General features: G+C 36.3%; 1 protein-coding gene across 4 annotated transcripts; it reads left to right on the top strand.

The window, feature by feature from the left end:
* The first annotated feature begins 43 nt into the window (after positions 1 to 43).
* On the top strand, positions 44 to 14,135 carry NUDT12 (nudix hydrolase 12). Of its 4 annotated transcripts, none has more exons than XM_005209773.5 (7): positions 44 to 191; positions 2,775 to 2,986; positions 3,527 to 4,116; positions 7,159 to 7,326; positions 8,674 to 8,787; positions 10,944 to 11,143; positions 12,096 to 14,135. In XM_005209773.5, the coding sequence occupies exons 2-7, from the start codon at positions 2,781 to 2,783 to the stop codon at positions 12,204 to 12,206; spliced, it is 1,389 nt and encodes a 462-aa protein (XP_005209830.1). In that variant the 5' UTR covers positions 44 to 191; positions 2,775 to 2,780; the 3' UTR covers positions 12,207 to 14,135.
* Positions 14,136 to 19,277: the final 5,142 nt, after the last annotated feature.

Raw genomic sequence — 19,277 nt, 5'->3', positions numbered from 1 at the left:
GAACTACATCTCCCATAAAGCCGTGCGCGGACACCTGCCCTTCACCGGAAGTTCTCGAGGCTCCATCCGGCGCCGCAGTGTGGGGTTTCCCCGGCTCTTGGACTACAAACCCCGGTGTCCGTTACTGTGGTCACCTGTGGGTTAGTAGCAGCAGCGGCAAGTTGGCGGGCCCAGGGCCCCTTCTGGAGCCGGTAACCAGTTCTCTGTGCTCTTTGCGTCTCCGCGCTGACGGGCCCTGCGCTGCTGGGTGGTGTGGCGCAGCCTCGCGCTACGGCGCGGACGCAGGTGTGGACTTAAGAGCCTGGGCTTCCGGGAGGGGGCTGGGCGCGCGGACCCAGCACAGTCTGAGAGGTGGGGATTCGCTGTGGGTTCATTTCACTATGTTTAAAGAATTCTCACAGTCCTGGCACGGAAACAGACATTCAAGGAACTTGGAGACGCTGGGGAGACCGTGTATGGGGCGGGGAGGGGAGCGTTTGGTAGGTGAGCTGGCCCTCAGGAATGCCCCAGAAATTCGGGTCGGTGACCGCAGTGACAAAGCTGTTTGTGAGGTCTGCCCTGTCTCTTGAGCCATGTGGCCTTGGACCAGTCAGGGACCCTGGTCCACACACCCATAAAACTGGGTGTTGGTTTGGCTCAAGGTGTGAGACCCTTTAAAGTCAAGATTCTTTAAAACCGTCTCTGAGGATTGTCCATATTCTTGGAAAGCAAGAGCAGCATTAGGCTAACTGAATCACCTCATCCTGCCTTCAAACACCCTGTCTTCAGAAGAACCTGAGGAGAAAGGAAAAAGTAAATCGAACAGTAGATCTGGACTTCAGACTTTTGTGTGCTCTTCTGGAATGAGTAATGGTTCTGTTTCTAGATGGCCTTTCTGGCGAGAAAGCGTAAGGGGGGAAAGTATACATTTTCTACTTTTTTCTCCTGAAAATACCTTATGCATAAGCATTGCACTGTGGGTACTGAATGGTACTGTTTTTGGAGGCCAATTTTGCAGTCAACCGGGAGTGAGTGGACTATGGAGGAAGTGAGGAAGTGACCATGACTTAAATATTACCTATAGTAAACCAAACTGAAGAACCTGGATGATATGATTTTAAGGAAAGGCAACTTCAAAGGGAAAACCATACATGAGTCTGTATACAGCAATGCAAAATAAAATCCTGAAAAGTAGCTTCTGTTATTCATAATGTTTTTAATGCGTTTAGAAATCTTAATATGAAGAGAATGGTGAAGTAAATTCTGGGGTAAATCCAAAGAAATGAATTGTTTTCTAATCCAGAAGCCACCCCTCCTAATTTAAGTTATATACAGAATTTCAGTATTTTGTTTCTATTTCTGTGAGTAGTTTTAGCCTATTTATAGGTAGCAGAAAGATAATAAACAGGCAAGGTGAACAGACACAAAATAAGAAAGTTAATCTCCAGCCCATTTTTTTCTTTAAATATTGTCATGCTGCTACTGATAGACAATTGATAAACAAAATTGTAGTCAGAACCTTAAAGACAACTGCTGTCAAAAATTATGGATTATATAACCTTTCTTTATAGCCTCAGTAGGTTATCCTCAGAAGGTAGAAACCTAGTTAGAATCCCAAATATTTTCTTAATAGAATTTCACAGAAAAAAAAATCATACCATAAAAAAAGTACTTTGAGGAGTTTATAGACAATTGAAAAATGAACCATTTCCCCCAAAATTGTGCCCTACCACAATTCAGTGGTAGTTGTGCCCTACCACATTCAGCCCACAATTAGGAAGCATTTATTAGAGGATATGGAACAATTAGTTTCAATCCCTGGGTCGGGAAGATCCCCTGGAGAAGGGCATGGCAACCCACGTCATTATTCTTGCCTGGAGAATCTCGTAGACAGAGGAGCCTGGTAGGTGGCAGACCATGGGGTCCAACAGAGTCGGACACGACTCAAGCAATTTGGTGTGCACACATGCACGCACACGTAGAACAGTTCTTTCTTACTGAAGTAACAGGGTGACAAAACAGACAAAGTTAATGATTTTAAAAGCTTCTGTGATTCAAGGATAGACAAAATGACCAATAGAACAGTGTTCAATAATAGATCCAAAAATATATGGTCATCTCATTTATGACAAGTCTAAAACTGCAATATAATGGGACAAAGACAATAAATTTGAGAATGACCCTGACTTAAATGGATTTTATCTATTGGGATAAAAATGTATCGTGACCTTTACCTCACACCATGAGCAAAAATCAATCCTTGATGGACTAATCAATCCCTGTGAAAGGTAAAGCAATAAATTTTTTTCACATGAAACTTAGTTCTTTGAATAGGATCATAATTTCCCTGAGAGGACAGATCTGTTTCTAGTATCATGTAGTCTAAGAGAATACTACTTGTCCTCTGCTAAAATCACCTGCGTTATTTCTATCTACTTTAACTTCCCTCATGCTCTGATCTGTATTGGAGTCCCTCTGGTTTGCCTCCAATACACTTTCCTGTTTGTCGTATCTTTTACCTTATCCCCCATCCCACTGATATCACTCCCTTCAACTCTTCCACCAAAGTTCTTTATACATTGTTGTATACATCCTTCATATTGAATTACATTTAAAATTCTCAACTGATAACAGTTTTTGTGTCCTGTGATGACACTTGACAGTTACCTTTTTAAGAGTAAATCGTTTTAGAAACCGTAACTAATGTTCTAATTATATCAACACTCTGATAATGTTCAATCACTGATACAAGAAAGCAATTGTAAATGAGTTTTTTCCTATTTTCCTGTTTTAAGGAAGAAATGTCTTCTGTAAAAAGAAGTCTGAATCAAGAAATAATATCCCAGTTTCACTATTCAGCTGCAGAAGGAGATATTGCCAAGTTAACAGCAATACTCAGTCATTCTCCATCTCTTCTCAATGAAACTTCTGAAAATGGCTGGAGTGCTTTAATGTATGCTGCAAGGAATGGGCACCCAGATGTTGTCCAATTTCTGCTTGAGAAAGGGTAAACATTTTAGGCTGTGCCACCTGGAGAGTGTCTGGTTTAATTTATGGATAATGTATTTTCTTTTCAATTTTTCGTATAGCCATATTTATAGTATTGGGTTTGTAAATAACTCATTGAACAGTCTTGTTATATAATAGCATAATTTCTAATTTAAAACTTTTTTATTGGGGAATTAACTTTTCATACTTAATAGCCAAGCAGTTAATCAGTTAATCTAATTTTTTTATGAAATAAAAAATGTAAACCTGCCCACTATGACTACTGAAAATTCCTTGTAAAAATTTAATATCCCCTTACAGCACATAAAATGTATGCTTTTTATTTTACAAATCTTCCAGAAATTTTAATCATCCACTGTCTCTAACTTTTAATCATTTATGATTGGTTTTTAACCTTTCCATTAATATATTATGTTCTAAAAGAAAATGAAATTATGTAATTATTAAATAGAGGGACTATCATGTATATCTAGAAATTTTTATTGTAATAAATACTGAAGAAAATGTTTGCTATTTTATATTTTGCTTCCATCCATAGATGCGACAGATCCATTGTCAACAAATCAAGGCAGACTGCACTGGATATAGCTAAATTTTGGGGTTATAAGCATATAGCTAACTTATTAGCTAATGCTAAAGGTGGGAAGAAGCCTTGGTTCCTAACCAATGAAGTGGAAGAATGTGAAAATTATTTTAGCAAGACACTACTGGACCGGAAAAGTGAAAAAAGAAATAATTCTGACTGGCTGTTAGCAAAAGAAAGCCATCCAGCCACAGTTTATATCCTTTTCTCAGATTTAAATCCCTTGGTTACTCTAGGAGGCAATAAAGAAAGTTTTCAACAGCCAGAAGTCAGGCTTTGTCAGCTGAACTACACAGATATAAAGGATTATTTGGCTCAGCCTGAAAAGATCACCTTGATTTTCCTTGGAGTAGAACTTGAAATGAAAAAAGAGTTTTTTAATTATGCTGGGGAAATCTCAAAAGAAGAAGAAGATGGGTTGGTTGCCTGGTTTGCTTTAGGTATAGATACTGTTGCTGCTGAAGAATTTAAGCAAAGGCATGAAAATTGTTATTTTCTTCATCCACCAATGCCAGCTCTTCTGCAATTGAAAGAAAAAGAAGCTGGTAAGAAGTGAACACTGGTTTACTTGTATTGGTAATAATCTGGTTTTGGGTACTGGATTAGAATTGCATGTATCTGCAATTTCTAGGAAGCACACTTTTTCCAGGAAGCAATGAAATTAGGCTGTCTTCAGTAGAAACTTCCTGACATTCTTACCCTAGAGGACTACTCTTCTGGGTGGTAACAGCAGTTTTAATCAGCCAAGATTAGTTTCCCCAGAATTAACCCTAGTGCATACTGGTTTCATCTGATTATTCAGTGAATGATTACTGAGTGCCTGCTATGCATTAAACATGCTGGCAAAGACCTTGACTACTTTGTTTTCTGTTGCTTGTTATACCAGTTCACATGGGGTCATATGTATCATGCTCAGAAATGAGGGATTTTAACCTAAATTCCATTTAAATGTTGTAATCTGGCCTGTGTTTTAAAAAAGAAAATCACTCTAGCTGCTTTGTAGCTCATGAACTGTAGATAGTAAAGTGTGGAAGTCAGGAATCCTGTTATGAGGAGGTTGAAGATTATAGTAGCCCAGGTAAGAGAATGCAATGGTTTGGATTAGTGGAGTAGAGAGAAAGGGAGAGTTCTGAGATATTAAGAAGGTAGAACTGATAGGGCTTGAACAGTAGGTTGAGACTTGTAAGTGAGAGAGAGATGATGCTAACATAGACTACAGCCTGAGTTGTTAAGATGATAATAGGAGAGATGGAGGAAAAGTGATACAGTCAAGGTATATTTGGAGAGAAAATCAGCAGTACTTGTTAACGGAGTGGGTGTGGAGTATATAATAATGAAGTGAAAGATTAAGAAGGACTGCTAAGTTTGAAACTTTAATCATTTGGTAGATACTAATAAGCTTTATTGATAAAATAATACAGAGTCATGGGTAGAGCAAGGGAAGCAGAACAGACTTGAAGTAAATAAATGAAGATTTTATCTTTGGGCATGTTAAGTTTTAGAGAAGGGAAACAGAATCTGGAACAAAGGAAAGAACTAGAATATACCTGTATGAGAGTCATCAACACAATGGTGGTGTTTAAATCCCAGGAAACTTTCAGGTTGCATAAAAATTTGAGAGCAAGCAAGAAGGAGAACCTGAGAATCGCCTGAATCCCCCTGAGTTTTAGAGGTCAGATAGGAGAGGAGCCATCAAAGAAGATGTTGACAGTATGGCCACAAGTAAGAACAGGAGAATGTGCTTGTAGAAACCAAGAGAGCAAAGTGTTTCTTGGAGTTACTAGTCAAATATATTGAATGCTGTGGAGAGTTTGAGTAAGATGAAGATACAGAATTTTTTTTAAGAGTCTTTGGTTTGGTAATATGAAGCTGTTGGTAATTTGACAAGAGGAGTGTCCGTGGAATAGAAGGAGTAGAAGGTATACTACGGTGGACTGAAGAGTTAATGGGAGGTGAGGAAGGGGGTCACTTGTCAGTGTCCACTTTCCCTTAGGTAACCTGACAGGCTCTTCCAGAGACCTCTTAGACACTCATCCCAAAATCGGGAGTGTTATGTTTTATTCTCTACGTCTGTGGAAAAAACACTATGAGTTTAAAATTTCTTCTCTGTATATGTAATTACATGTACAGCTTCAAAGAGAGTCGCACAGAGTCAAACACGACTGAAGCGACTTAGCAGCAGCAGCAGCATGTAATTACAATATCTTAAAAAACAGTAAGGAAACTGAGGCTCTTTTACTCAGCTGCTGTGTAACCTTATGTAGATCCATAACCTCTGTGTGCCTCAGTTTCTCCTGCCAAAAATGAGGATAATAATGGCACCTACACTATAGTGTTTCTCTAAACATTAAATAAGATGATGTGTGTGAAGATCTTTGCTGGGTGCTTGACACACAGTAAGTACTCAATAAATGTTAGCTTTTCTTATTGTAATGAGAGTGAGATAATGGCGGTACTCTGAGGTAAGTTACATATTACAGAGTAACAGAGCAGGCGGATATTTAATGTTGCCTATGTTCATTGAATGTCACTGTTCCATTTGTTTTAATTTATGGCTTATTCATTTTTCCCAGTTTAAAACGTTGCTATTTATGGTTATTTTATTTCAAAATCCTTAGACCAAATAATCTGTTTTAGGGGAGAGAAGTTTTGTCAGGCATTTGAAATGTAGCATTTCTACTCTTATTGCCCCAATTCTACTATTTTTGGTCAGGCCATATTATTTTTTGAAGTATCAGGGTAAAGGTTGTAGACAGGGTGTACATAGTCTAAGATTTATTCTATTGGGCATTTTTGTCATAAACAAAGTTAATCACAAGAGTTGTAAACACAATATTTAAAAAAATATTCTATTACTTTCCAGTTATAAACAGAATATGTTCCACAGTGACACACACCAGTACTGTCTTAGGCACCAAGGAAAGTAGAGATGGATTCCTACAGTTTCCTAGTAATATTTCATTTATGGTCCAAATCTAAGTTAGGAACTGTCTTTGTAGTGTATTTTTATGGAAGTCACTATTGTAAAGTCTTCCCTGGACTTCCCTGGTGGCTCAGATGGTAAAGAGTCTGCCTATGGTGCAGGAGACCAGAGTTTAGTCCCTGGGTCAGGAAGATCCCCTGGAGAAGGAAATGGCAACCCACTCCAGTATTGTTGCCTGGAAAATCCCATGGACGGAGGAACCTGGTAGGGATGGGATCACCAAGAGTTGGACACAAGTGAGTGACTTCACTATTGTAAAGTCAGTATACACTAGAGTCATGTATATCCAAAATTTACAAATCACCTATGGTAAAAGCCTAAACTAGTACAGTGTATATGGATGTTAGTACATCCATCTTATATGAGAATTTTATTTCATTAGTCCAAATTAAAGGTAAATCTAATTTTCATTTGTCATCTGTAGAATTTAAATCTTTTAATTTAAAAGACATATACAGATAACAAAAGTAGGAAAATAAAACCTTTGATCACACACCTACAATATAGTACATGTCTTTATTATGACTTAAGAATGTTCTTTCCTTATGTATTAATTTGTTTACCATTTGTCATTGAATTAAAGCTTCTTTTGCTCCCGTCATAGGGGTTGTAGCTCAAGCAAGATCTGTTCTCGCTTGGCACAGTCGGTATAAGTTCTGCCCAACCTGTGGAAATGCAACTAAAATTGAAGAAGGTGGCTATAAAAGAGTATGCTTAAAAGAAGACTGTCCTAGTCTCCATGGTGTTCACAATACATCATACCCAAGAGTTGGTAAGCCTTTTCTTTTACAGTGAAATCTCGGTCATCTGGAAACCCCAGGGAATAAGACATTCTGGAAAGACAAGATTTTGAGTTGCTAAGGAGCTTTACCTTTTTATTAAAAACATGTTTAACCATTAAGACCGTAAGTATTAAAGTATTACCTAATTTGATGACTTTTAAGTAAAGTTCATTGTACATAACTGACCATTTCTTAACCTTGGGTTAATTAGCATGAATTTGATGCATTGAGGTACAGGATTTCAAAAGCCCACCATCTGCATCCATTTAGTGAAGAGAGGGAGAAAAAAAAAAATACACCCTAACAGTCCAGTACCTTCTTGCGGCATCACCAAAACAGCCTGGAGCTAGCTTCTCCATACTGCTGGTGTCTGCTTCTACCTTCTGTCTCCCAATCACTGCTTTGAATTGGCTGTGGACTTGGAAATCTGATAAACCAGCCCTTTAAAACTGCGCAAAAAGGGACAGACCCAGCCACACCTGAGGATGTCTGGGAGTAAAGCGCATGGCCTAGTGACAGGTGTTTGCTGCTTAGAGCATTTCACATTTGATTACTGATCCTCAGTCATAATCTAGTGAGGCAAACTCACTGAATTAGTGACTTCTTGAATCGTTCCAGAAGTCACTAATGCAGAGAATATTATTTAAATAAATTAATTTTTTTTAATGGCTTAAACTTAACCATCAAGCCATATTAGCTTTTAAAAACACTTTGTTAAGGACGAGAAAGGGGCAACAGAATGAGATGGTTGGATAGCATCACCAACTCAGTGGACATGAGTTTGAACAAACTCTGAGAGATAGCGAAGGACAGGGAAGCCTGGCATGCTGCAGTCCATGGGGTCACAAAGAGTCAGACGCAACCTAGTGACTGAACAACAAACAACAACAAGGATTGGGATGGAAGGAAATATTTACTATGGTAAAATTTGAATTTTATCCATGCTATATATTAGTTATTTAAAGTTCTTTCTAATTAAAAAAAAAGCCTCACATACTATAAGTATACAATACTTACAATAAATCAACATTTATTGTATACTTACAGTATGCGAGGCTTATTTTTTTAATGCTTATTTTTTATTTTTATCTTATGCTTATTTTTTATGCTATTAAGATGAGAAAGAAGACAAAAATGGCCTTTCTTTAGCTTACTGACAGTATTCTATGCAATTTCCCTGAAACACTGTCTTTAGGCAGATAGAAACAACCTCTTGTAACTAGAAAAGAGTCTTGTTCTTACAGGAGGTACACATTTGTATTATCCTATTAGTGACTGTACACAATGAGTCTAAATTGTTTTTTCCTGTCATTCATACATCTGATTTTTTTAAACAGATCCAGTGGTAATCATGCAAGTTATTCATCCCGATGGGACCAAATGTCTTTTAGGCAGGCAGAAGAGATTTCCTCCGGGCATGTTTACTTGCCTCGCTGGATTTATTGAACCTGGTGCGCCTTTTCTTTATAATTTTTATAGTAATTTCCATTTAACATATGATTTCTAAATAAAAGTTTTGGACAGCATTTGAAAGTAATCTCTGACGACCTATCATGTTATAAAACTGGGGTATTTTAAAATATTTTCTGTGTTTTAAATAATATAATTTTTGTTGTTACTAGTGGAATAATTTCATCTGTTTTAAAAATTCTTTGCTTTTTCATATATTGCTCTTACCCAAGGCATCACTTCCTTCTGTACTAGACTCAGTTGTCACCTTTTCAGAGAAACTTTCCCAGATGGAACCAAGTAAATTAGTTAACCCCATATCCTGCATTCACAGTCCCTGTTATCCAGTCTGACTTTTCCCTAGAGCACTCATCAGCACCTAACAGGGTATATATGTAAGTATGTATTTACTTATCTACCTTTCTTTTTATGTATTTATTATTTGCTAGTACCAGAAAGTAAGTTCCATAAAGGCAAGGACTTTGTTTTATTTATCGCTCTATCCCAAACCCTTAGTGCATATGCCTCCTATGTTGTAGAAGTTCAATAAATATTCAATAAGTATTTGTGGAATAAATGAATATATCTAATTAGCACATGTTTAATCTCAATTTCCAGTATCAATCTACACTGATAGATAATAATAGTACTAAACATATGAACTTTTCCAAAGGCTTTCTGTATATTAAATCATATTGTCCTCATACAAATTTACATAGTAGTTACTATTTCACCATAGCAGCTGAATAACTTGCCCAAGAACAAACAGCTAGTGAGTGAGAGGACAGGCATCCGGCCCTGGGCAGTTTGGCTCTAGGTCCCTGCTCCTAATTACTATGCTTGCTCTAGTAGCTCTAGGTCATTTTTTTAACTGCTATGTAGCCTCCCACTTATGAATATTCCACAATTCATTTATCCATTCTGCTATAAGCTTTTACCTTTACCAGCAACACTGCAGTGAATCCTTGTGTACATTTGGCCTTCGTAGGGTGTATATCCGAGAGCATGGCTGCTAGCTCATAGACCATGAGCATCTTAATCATTTCCACATATTGCCAAGTTATTTTCTGAAATATCCCTGCCAATTTACACTGCCTCTGGAAGTACATGAAATGTCTGTTATTCCTCCTCTTTACAGAGTTAGGAATATCAGGACCATATTTGCTATTCTGATGGATATGAAGTGGTATGTCATTGTAGTTTTAACTTTTATTTCCCTGCTGATGAAGCATCTTTTTCAGATGTGTGTTAGGCATGCAGTTTCTTTCCCCTTGAATTTTATATTTTAAATTCTTTGTCTGTTTTTGTTTTGGTTGTTTAATCTTTTTTTCTTATTGATTTTAGAGGTCTTTTAATATTCACTGTGTGCTAATATTTATTTAGGTTTGGTCTTGTAGATATGCTAGTGTAAAAGTTATCTTTTCAATATTTTTTATAAACATACATTAATTTTATATAGGAAATTTACCAATCTATTTGAAATAGAAAGCTATATTTAAATAACAGGAATATTTCTAAACTTTCAGATAACCTTAACTTAAAATTATTCCATTTAGTCTAATTCTCAATTTCAATAAATCAGAAATATAAATTCATTTATGGGCATCACTTTATTTTATCATAGCTGGGTCAGTAATTATCTACAGAATAATTATTTGGAAAGAGAAAATGAGTTTCATTTTATGCTGTTTTTAAACTTTTAGTGTTATTTGATTTTTAACTCTTTGGAAAGTGTTATCTGTAATAGTTGTTTGACAACATAAGAAAAATGTTTCAAGATTTTAGTGAGGAAAAGGTTAACCACATAAACAAGATAATACATAAAATGTTTGCATAGTGTTTAGCCAATAGTAAATAGGTACTGGATATTTGTAGATGTTAAAATTTTTTAAATGTAACAAATTTAAGCCTTTAAGAAATGAAAAGTTTCCTGGCATTTTGATTCTGTATGTTATATTTAAATTTTTTTTTTTTAATTCTGTATGTATATTTAAAAAAATAATGTTTCTTTAATTCCAATCTACTTTTAGGCTTCTGCTTTCTGATTCTATGAACTGGGTTTCTGTCCAAAGTGATTTTCAAAGGTTTGAACCATTTGGAGGACAAAATGTCCAAGGCATGTTCATCAGCTACTTGTTCTTTTGCCCCATTTGATTAGGGGAGACAATAGAAGACGCTGTTCGGAGAGAAGTAGAAGAGGAAAGTGGAGTCAAAGTTGGCCATGTTCAGTATGTCTCTTGTCAACCGTGGCCAATGCCCTCTTCCTTAATGATTGGTTGCTTAGCTGTGGCAGTGTCTACAGAAATTAAAGTTGACAAGAATGAAATAGAGGATGCCCGCTGGTTCACTAGAGAACAGGTAAAGTTCAATTTAATTTCCTTCTCCTATTGATTGTTCTCTGACTGTATTGGTTTGGGCATGTAGCAAGGATACATGTTTTCAACCAGTTGAATGAATGGCTATGGCCCCTCATCATTCACGGATTACCACGTAATTGATGTGTCCTATGTTACTCCTGCTGTGACATACTTCTAGTGATGATGAGTCTGTGCCATTTTCTTATTTCAGATGCTGTTCCCTGAGATTAATGATCTTTCAGTGGCCTTAAAATGGGTGGTCATTATTTCAGATGAGAAGCAGGAATATTACTATTAGACATAGTTTATAGTATTGAAACAAGTAACTCAAAAAAAATCAGTAAAACTGCATAAAAGTTTAGAAAAATTCTTGATCATTTTAAATGCACTTGATAAGACTGACAAAACTGTTTAACAAAGATGCACTCAGAACTTTTTAAAACGCAGCCTTAAGTAGTACAGTGAAAGATAAATTACTTGTCTCTGTCTTATATAACTCAGTGTCTTTGTATAAAAGACAGAGGGGTACACTACAGTAGTGATAACCTGAAACCCTTTGTCACTTTGCCTTCACAGAATTAATTGTATTTTATGCTCAACCTCAAAAAGTAGAAATTAGATTTTTTTCAGAATTTGATAAAAGGAAATTTTTTCTAAAGGTTCATTTTCACTTTGAAAATATATGTGTAGCAAATACTTTGTTCTTTTATCACCTTATTTTCATCAGGAAAAATACCTTTCTGAAATATTTTTAAAATTGAATCACTAACTCAATGAAGCAACTAAAAATACTGTACTGAATTTTGCATGTTGAAAATGGATGTTATTACTTTCTCCTTTTGTTATTCACTGTGAAAGTTACTACATTTTAGTTAAATTGTTTTAAGAATAGAGATAGTATTTAAGTGTGATAGTTTTGAAATCCTAATGCATTTTACTGTGGTGTATTTTAGGTTGTGGATGTTCTGACCAAAGGCAAGCAGCAGGCATTCTTTGTTCCACCGAGCCGAGCTATTGCACATCAGTTAATCAAACACTGGATTGGAATGAACCCCAATCTCTAAATCAAATAACTAAACTTTGACTATGTCTAATTGATTTCTAATCCTACTTATTCCTCAAGTGAGATTAGAAATGTTTAATGCTCTTTAGAATGTCAGCTTTTGTCAAATCTGAGTCAGCATTCTCTGAACTTTTTTGAGGGGGTTCTGCTCAAGAGTTTTATCTCACAAAACTGTATCTCTAATAAGAGAAATCATGTTGTAAAGAAGTAGATTCTAAAATGTAAATAAACCTAAATTTCATTGCCTCTTATAAGCATTCACCATTGACTAAAGTCCTTTTATGAAAAATGAGACAAAATATTTTTAATGAATTTTAAGCTTAATTTTTAATGTTTTCATTATTATGAAGGTCCTTTTGGTTGTCATTGGCTGAATTTTGCTCATTTTACCACTTTACGTGATCCACTTTTTTCTCCTGGTTCTATTGTTCTGTCAGTGACACTGTTATAGTGTTGCTACTAATCTGTTTTGATCAGTGTTAAGAATTTCTTATTTTAACAACTGTATTAGTGATCAGTATACCACACCTTCAGGGAAGGAGAATTTAAGTGAGAGAATATCATTGTGTCTGGGATCCCCTCTTAAACATAAAATTAATTAATATATCTATTTGTTAACTATACTCAAAGTTGTTTTTTAAGACAAATTAAAAATCTCTTCTTTTTTCCCTAAAATTTAAAGTCAGATATTAAATAAAATCTCAGATAGATTTACTTATTAAATAAAATGGCTTATGGCATTTTGTGATAAGGGAATGTATCTTCACTAGGAGAAAATTGTATAATAATTACTAATAATGTTTATTAAACTCAAATACAGCATCTTGATTTTAGCCTTATTTCAACATTCTAAGAAGCATTTATACAATAACTATATTTTAGAACAGAATCAGTACGATTTTAGAGTAAGCAAATTGTAGTAGTTCACAATTTTGTAACATAGAACTGTTATATTTCACAAGGTTATTTTGAAATTGTTTTAAAAGTTCTTTTATAAATGTATAAATTTATATAATTTCGCTCTTTACTATTCTATGGTAGAACAGGAAGAGAACTTAAAAACAATATATGTATGTAGTTCACTGCCCTTTTTTTTATAGATAAGGAAATCCTAAAAGGTGAACTTAATTAATTTATCCATTAAAGGCGAATTGATTAATTAATTGGTGACAGTTACACAATTACTAGTTATAATTGTTAATACAATTAATTATAATTACAATTAAGTAACTTAATTATTGATACAACAGTCTGTACTGCACAGTTCAGGATTCTCACTCTAATAGGAAGTAAAAACTATTACTGAAAGTAAATAAGTAATAAAATAAAGGATGATAAGACTAAATTTAATTTACCAAATACTGTTAATTAAAATTTTAGGCACTAAAGTTCATTTAAAGAAGTTAACTTTTCTAAACAAAACTTTATTTTACTAATGAACAATGATTTTCTTAGTAATTGATGAAGATATTGATATTAGGACTTTAGAGAAAATTCAAACTATATAAGACATTTAGATACACAATAAGATTTGAATTATGTAAGTATATAGAAAATGATGTGCCTTGATTATTATGAAATATAATGACTCCAAGTTCCACTTTATCCCAAATGTACTTTTTATACTTATAGATTCTAAGATTACATCATAAAATTCTAGATTTTCATAATATTAGGATAGCCAAGTAAAATATAAAGTATCAATAAAATTTATAAGTTTAGTTTTTTATATTTAATCCTATACCCAGGGAGAATCAATATCTAAGTAAATTATTGTTTTAATAATTATTCTTAAATTGCTAACCTCTGAGAGGTGGATAGTTACACATAAATAGAAGGACTAACAAGAAATATTAGAGATTCAAGTACCGTGATTGTGTCCTAATGAAAAGGAAGGTAACAATACATTAAAATATTTGTTTATTTTCTGTTTCATGTGTCATGTGTGGTTTTTTTAAAATATGTTTTGATAAATGTTTTCTGAAAAATGGAAAAAGCCAAATTTTAGTCATCTTCCTCTGTTTAAAATTAGAAGTGTGTAAACAAAAAATACAAACGCCTTTTACAAAGTTGCCATATTTGGAAGGCTTAATTTTTTATAATTTAAATGTATTTAATCTTTTTAATCTTTACAAGTTGGGGTCACATATATTTGTATACATATATATTATGTTTTATATATATATATACACACAGAAACTTAACATATACACATGTACACATACAGTAAATTTTATCTTCTGATTTAAAGTTACATATCTAGTCTAATGTCTATTTTTATTACTTGTCTAACATTACCAGTCTCTGCATTTTAATTTTTCATTTGGCTGGAAAAATGATTAACTTTTTCAAATATAAGGTTAGGGACATCGATTAAGATAGAAGAGAATGAAGCAACAGAGGGTGAGACCATTAGATGGAAGGAGAAAGTATAAGTTTTAATAAGCCAATAAATTCAATTAAAATCTTATAAACAACAGTAGACAGATAGTCCTAGAACTGTGTTGCTAATGCGTATATAGCAAAATACTAGGTGAGACTGTACTATAAAACAAATCTATTAATTATTCACAATAAAATTCCCACAATGCAAATTTAATTAGGGATGAGAACCAGTTACTAGGTTCTGAATGTGTACGTGTGTACACATGTCGGTGTATTTGTGCAGGCTCACGCTCACAAGAGGATGAGATGGTTGGATGGCATCACCGACTCAATGGACATGAGTTTAAGTAAACTCCAGGAGTTGGTGATGGACAGGGAGGCCTGGCGTGCTGCAGTCCATGGGGTCGCGAAGAGTCGGACATGACTGAGTGATTGAACTGAACTGAACTGATGCTTGCAAGCTGGGGGTGATGAGTAAAATTTATGTGCTGGGCTTAAAACAGCCAGTTTTCTCTTAGCAGAACAAGTATCTAGGACAAAGTAATCCACAGTGCAAAATTAGGAGCGTCTGTCTACAGATGTGAAAGATCTGGGTCTTGAGGCAAACCAGAAGTACTTGCAAAGCGGTTGGAAAGGGAGGGCTGAAGAGTCTGACATCAGTGCAGATGAGAGGGGTGCTCAGTAAGGGGCCAAGCGCTTGGGAGCTTTGACACCCCAGGGGCAAAGAGGGGCCCAGAGGCACCGTGTGCTTTGAGGAGACCAGAAAAATAATGTTGCTAAGAGCCTGCATCTTTAAAGACAATCTCTTCAATCAGGAGAGAACTGTTAAGAAGTCACTTGTAAAAATAAACAGTACTGAAAAGGATTTTTTTTTTCCTACACTACACCTTGTCCTTTTTCTTCCCTGGACACTTGGGTAGAATTCAAAACAGCTTCTGAAAGGTGGTGTGCAATTTATATTATATCCAATAGAGTTTTCAAGTAATTCCATTTACTTGCCCAACTTAGAAATGGTCACATGGAAAGTTACGTGAATGATGGCATGAGAAAAACGGGTCATCAGCAGCCTGAATTCTTTTATATGGGAAAAGTTCTTTGAACTATAAAGTAAAAATCTTGGGAATGTCGATTGGCGTACCAGGCGAATACTGTTTTCACTAAAGGACACCCACATATTAATATAATTGTACTCATTGGTGGAAGTAGCAGTTGTAACTTTATTCCTTCAAGAATGCATGTCTCTTACTGGTAAGCAGATAACATCATACATTGGACAACAGATATTTCTCCTTTTCACAATTCCCATTATAATGATGCTCTACAGAATAGTGGAGTGGCTGTGGAGTTTTAAAACAGATCTTAAGTTTTTGCTAATGGATACATTTTTGACCCTGATGCTGGGAAGGATTGAGGGCAGGAGGAGAAGGGGACGACAGAGGGTAAGATGGTTAGATGGTATCACCATCTAACTCCGGGAGTTGGTGATGGACAGGGAGGCCTGGCGTGCTGCAGGCCATAGGGTCGCAGAGAGTCGGACACGACTAAGCGACTGAACTGAACTGAACATTTTTCTAAAGAAGTCTGATAAGAGACAAATTTTAGCAGAAAGAATGAAAAAATGTCCTGACTTTTCACTCCTGGGCTCATGGGAATTCCTTGTCTTATCCCTGATGGATTAAGAACATTCTCCTAACCACTTAATTCGGGAAGTAGTTTCATTTTTAGTAATGTGGAAGTTAGACCCAGCAGTAGAAATGGAAAATAGTACTCATATCTATTTTAGAACAGAGAACTAGACAAGTGATCCAGTCTGAAGCTTATTTTTGTTTACTTTTTATCCTGCCCATTTTACTCTAGCCTGAAATTACACTCTATTTGGAGCAGTATGATGTTTTGAACACCGCAGTAGAGTACCTTATAAATATTTATTACTGCTTTCAGATAGCAGTGAGCTGAAGTCATCTCCATCAATGGGGTAAAAACGATGTAAAATGCCATTTATCCAACAGCTTTGCTGCTAAGAGTTACTTGACTTTTTGCTTGGTTTACTTGTGTTTATAAAACAAGCTTAAATGTTCCAGCACCAAATAGTTAGGAGGATTTGGAACTCCAAAGAAAAGACGCCCCAACCATGTGCAAATTCAAATCTCAGGACTGTGTTGGGCCAGACCAGCATCTGCTCTGCATTGTCATAGTGAGGGCTTCAGTGGGAATCTCGCCAGGAGTGGGAAGCCAGTCGAAACACCGTGTGTTCTGGGATAACAAGAGAAAATACAGACCTGTGTAGAGGTATCTAATTATTATTATTTTGAAAAATACTCTTATGTTGTATAAATTACTAGGTTTGTCATAATGACCTTTTTCTTTATTTTCCCAGCCATTTTATACATCCATATGAATAATACACATATTTGTCATTCTATTAGATGATATATTCATCACATAAATGCTTTGTTTTGTTTTGGGGCTTCCCTCTTGGCTCAGCTGGTAAAGAAGCTGCCTGCAATGTGGGAGACCTGGGTTCGATCCCTGGGTTAGGAAGATACCCTGGAGAAGGGAAGGCTACCCACTCCAGTATTCTGGACTGTCAGACACGACTGAGCGACTTTCACTTCACTTAACATGATTAAAAGGTCACATAAGTCTCTTTGTTCAGATAATCTAACATCAATATTAATAAATTATAAGTTCAATTTAAATCTAGTTTTCTGGACTTTGTAAAGGTTATTTTTTCCTATTCTAATATATTTCTAAGAATTACTATGGATCCTTTTTTTTTATAAAGCTTCGTAGAAAACAACTCTAATTAGCTTGTTCTCCTAATACTAATAATGTTTACGTAGGCTTTACATATAGAATATTAACAATTATTTCATTTTATCCTTAACCCTATCAAATGAATAATAATATCATTATCCCCATTTTACATTTGGCTTCAGTTCAGTTCAGTTCAGGTCAGTCGCTCAGTCGTGTCCGACTTTTTGCGACCCCATGAATCGCAGCACGCCAGGCCTCCCTGTCCATCACCAACTCCCGGAATTCACTCAGACTCACATCCATCGCGTCAGTGATGCCATCCAGCCATCTCATCCTCTGTCGTCCCCTTCTCCTCCTGCCCCCAATCCCTCGCAGCATCAGAGTCTTTTCCAATGAGTCAACTCTTCACACGAGGTGGCTAAAGTACTGGAGTTTCAGCTTCAGCATCATTCCCTCTAAAGAAATCCCAGGGCTGATCTCCTTCAGAATGGACTGGTTGGATCTCCTTGCAGTCCAAGGGACTCTCAAGAGTCTTCTCCAACACCACAGTTCAAAAGCATCAATTCTTTGGCGCTCAGCCTTCTTCACAGTCCAACTCTCACATCCATACATGACCGCTGGAAAAACCATAGCCTTGAGTAGCCATCTCCCCTTCGAATACCCTGGATCAGCCGGGGCTGGACCCCAGCACAGACCTTTGTTGGCAGAGTAATATCTCTTCTTTTAAATATGCTATCTAGGTTGGTTATAAATTTCCTTCCAAGGAGTAAGCATCTTTTAATTTCATGGCTGCAGTCACCATCTGCAGTGATTTTGGAGCCCCCAAAAAATAAAGTCTGACACTGTTTCCACTGTTTCCCCATCTATTTCCCATGAAGTGATGGGACCGGATGCCATGATCTTCATTTTCTGAATGTTGAGCTTTAAGCCAACTTTTTCACTCTCCACTTTCACTTTCATCAAGAGGCTTTTTAGTTCCTCGTCACTTTCTGCCATAAGGGTGTGTCATCTGCATATCTGAGGTGATTGATATTTCTCCCGGCAATCTTGATTCCAGCTTGTGTTTCTTCCAGTCCAGCGTTTCTCATGATGTACTCTGCATCAGATCAGATCAGATTAGTCACTCAGTCACGTCCGACTCTGCGACCCCATGAATCGCAGCACGCCAGGCCTCCCTGTCCATCACCAACTCCCAGAGTTCACTCAGACTCATGTCCATCAAGTCAGTGATGCCATCCAGCCATCTCATCCTCTGTTGTCCCCTTCTCCTCTTGCCCCCAATCCCTCCCAGCATCAGAGTCTTTTCCAATGAGTCAACTCTTCGCATGAGGTGGCCGAAGTACTGGAGTTTCAGCTTTAGCATCATTCCTTCCAAAGAACACCTAGGACTGATCTCCTTCAGAATGGACTGGTTGGATCTCCTTGCAGTCCAAGGGACTCTCAAGAGTCTTCTCCAACACCACAGTTCAAAAGCATCAATTCTTCGGCGCTCAGCCTTCTTCACAGTCCAACTCTCACATCCATACATGACCACAGGAAAAACCATAGCCTTGACTAGATGAACCTTTGTTGGCAAAGTAATGTCTCTGCTTTTGAATATGCTATCTAGGTTGGTCATAACTTTCCTTCCAAGGACTCATTCACATTGTTAATAAATAGGCGAGGCCACATTTGAATCCAAGTATTTCATTCTACCAGAGCTATCTTACAAAATTTTTCCACTTACCAGAGATATCTTACAAAATTTTCTTAATAATGCTGCCTTCACAAAAGTACATCTAGTCTTGATTTCCTCTTTCAGTCCTTTAAAGTTTAGTTATTTTTCAGGTTGGGCCTTCTACTCTTGTTACTCTGTATATTTCTGCAAGATCTTCACTACTTAATATCCAGATTTCTGTCTCTACCTGTCTGTCAGACATACCTACTTGGA

The sequence above is a fragment of the Bos taurus genome, chromosome 7 (assembly GCF_002263795.3).
Source record: "Bos taurus isolate L1 Dominette 01449 registration number 42190680 breed Hereford chromosome 7, ARS-UCD2.0, whole genome shotgun sequence".
Taxonomy (NCBI): Eukaryota; Metazoa; Chordata; class Mammalia; order Artiodactyla; family Bovidae; genus Bos; species Bos taurus.
This window is presented reverse-complemented; position numbering and strand designations above follow the sequence as displayed.

Coding starts and splice junctions, on each gene's coding strand:
- NUDT12 (XM_005209773.5), top strand. CDS start 2,781: ATGTCTTCTGTAAAAAGAAGTCTGAATCAAGAAATAATATCCCAGTTT. Junction 4,117..7,158: donor ATTGAAAGAAAAAGAAGCTG/GTAAGAAGTGAA, acceptor CTCCCGTCATAG/GGGTTGTAGCTCAAGCAAGA. Junction 11,144..12,095: donor GCTGGTTCACTAGAGAACAG/GTAAAGTTCAAT, acceptor GGTGTATTTTAG/GTTGTGGATGTTCTGACCAA.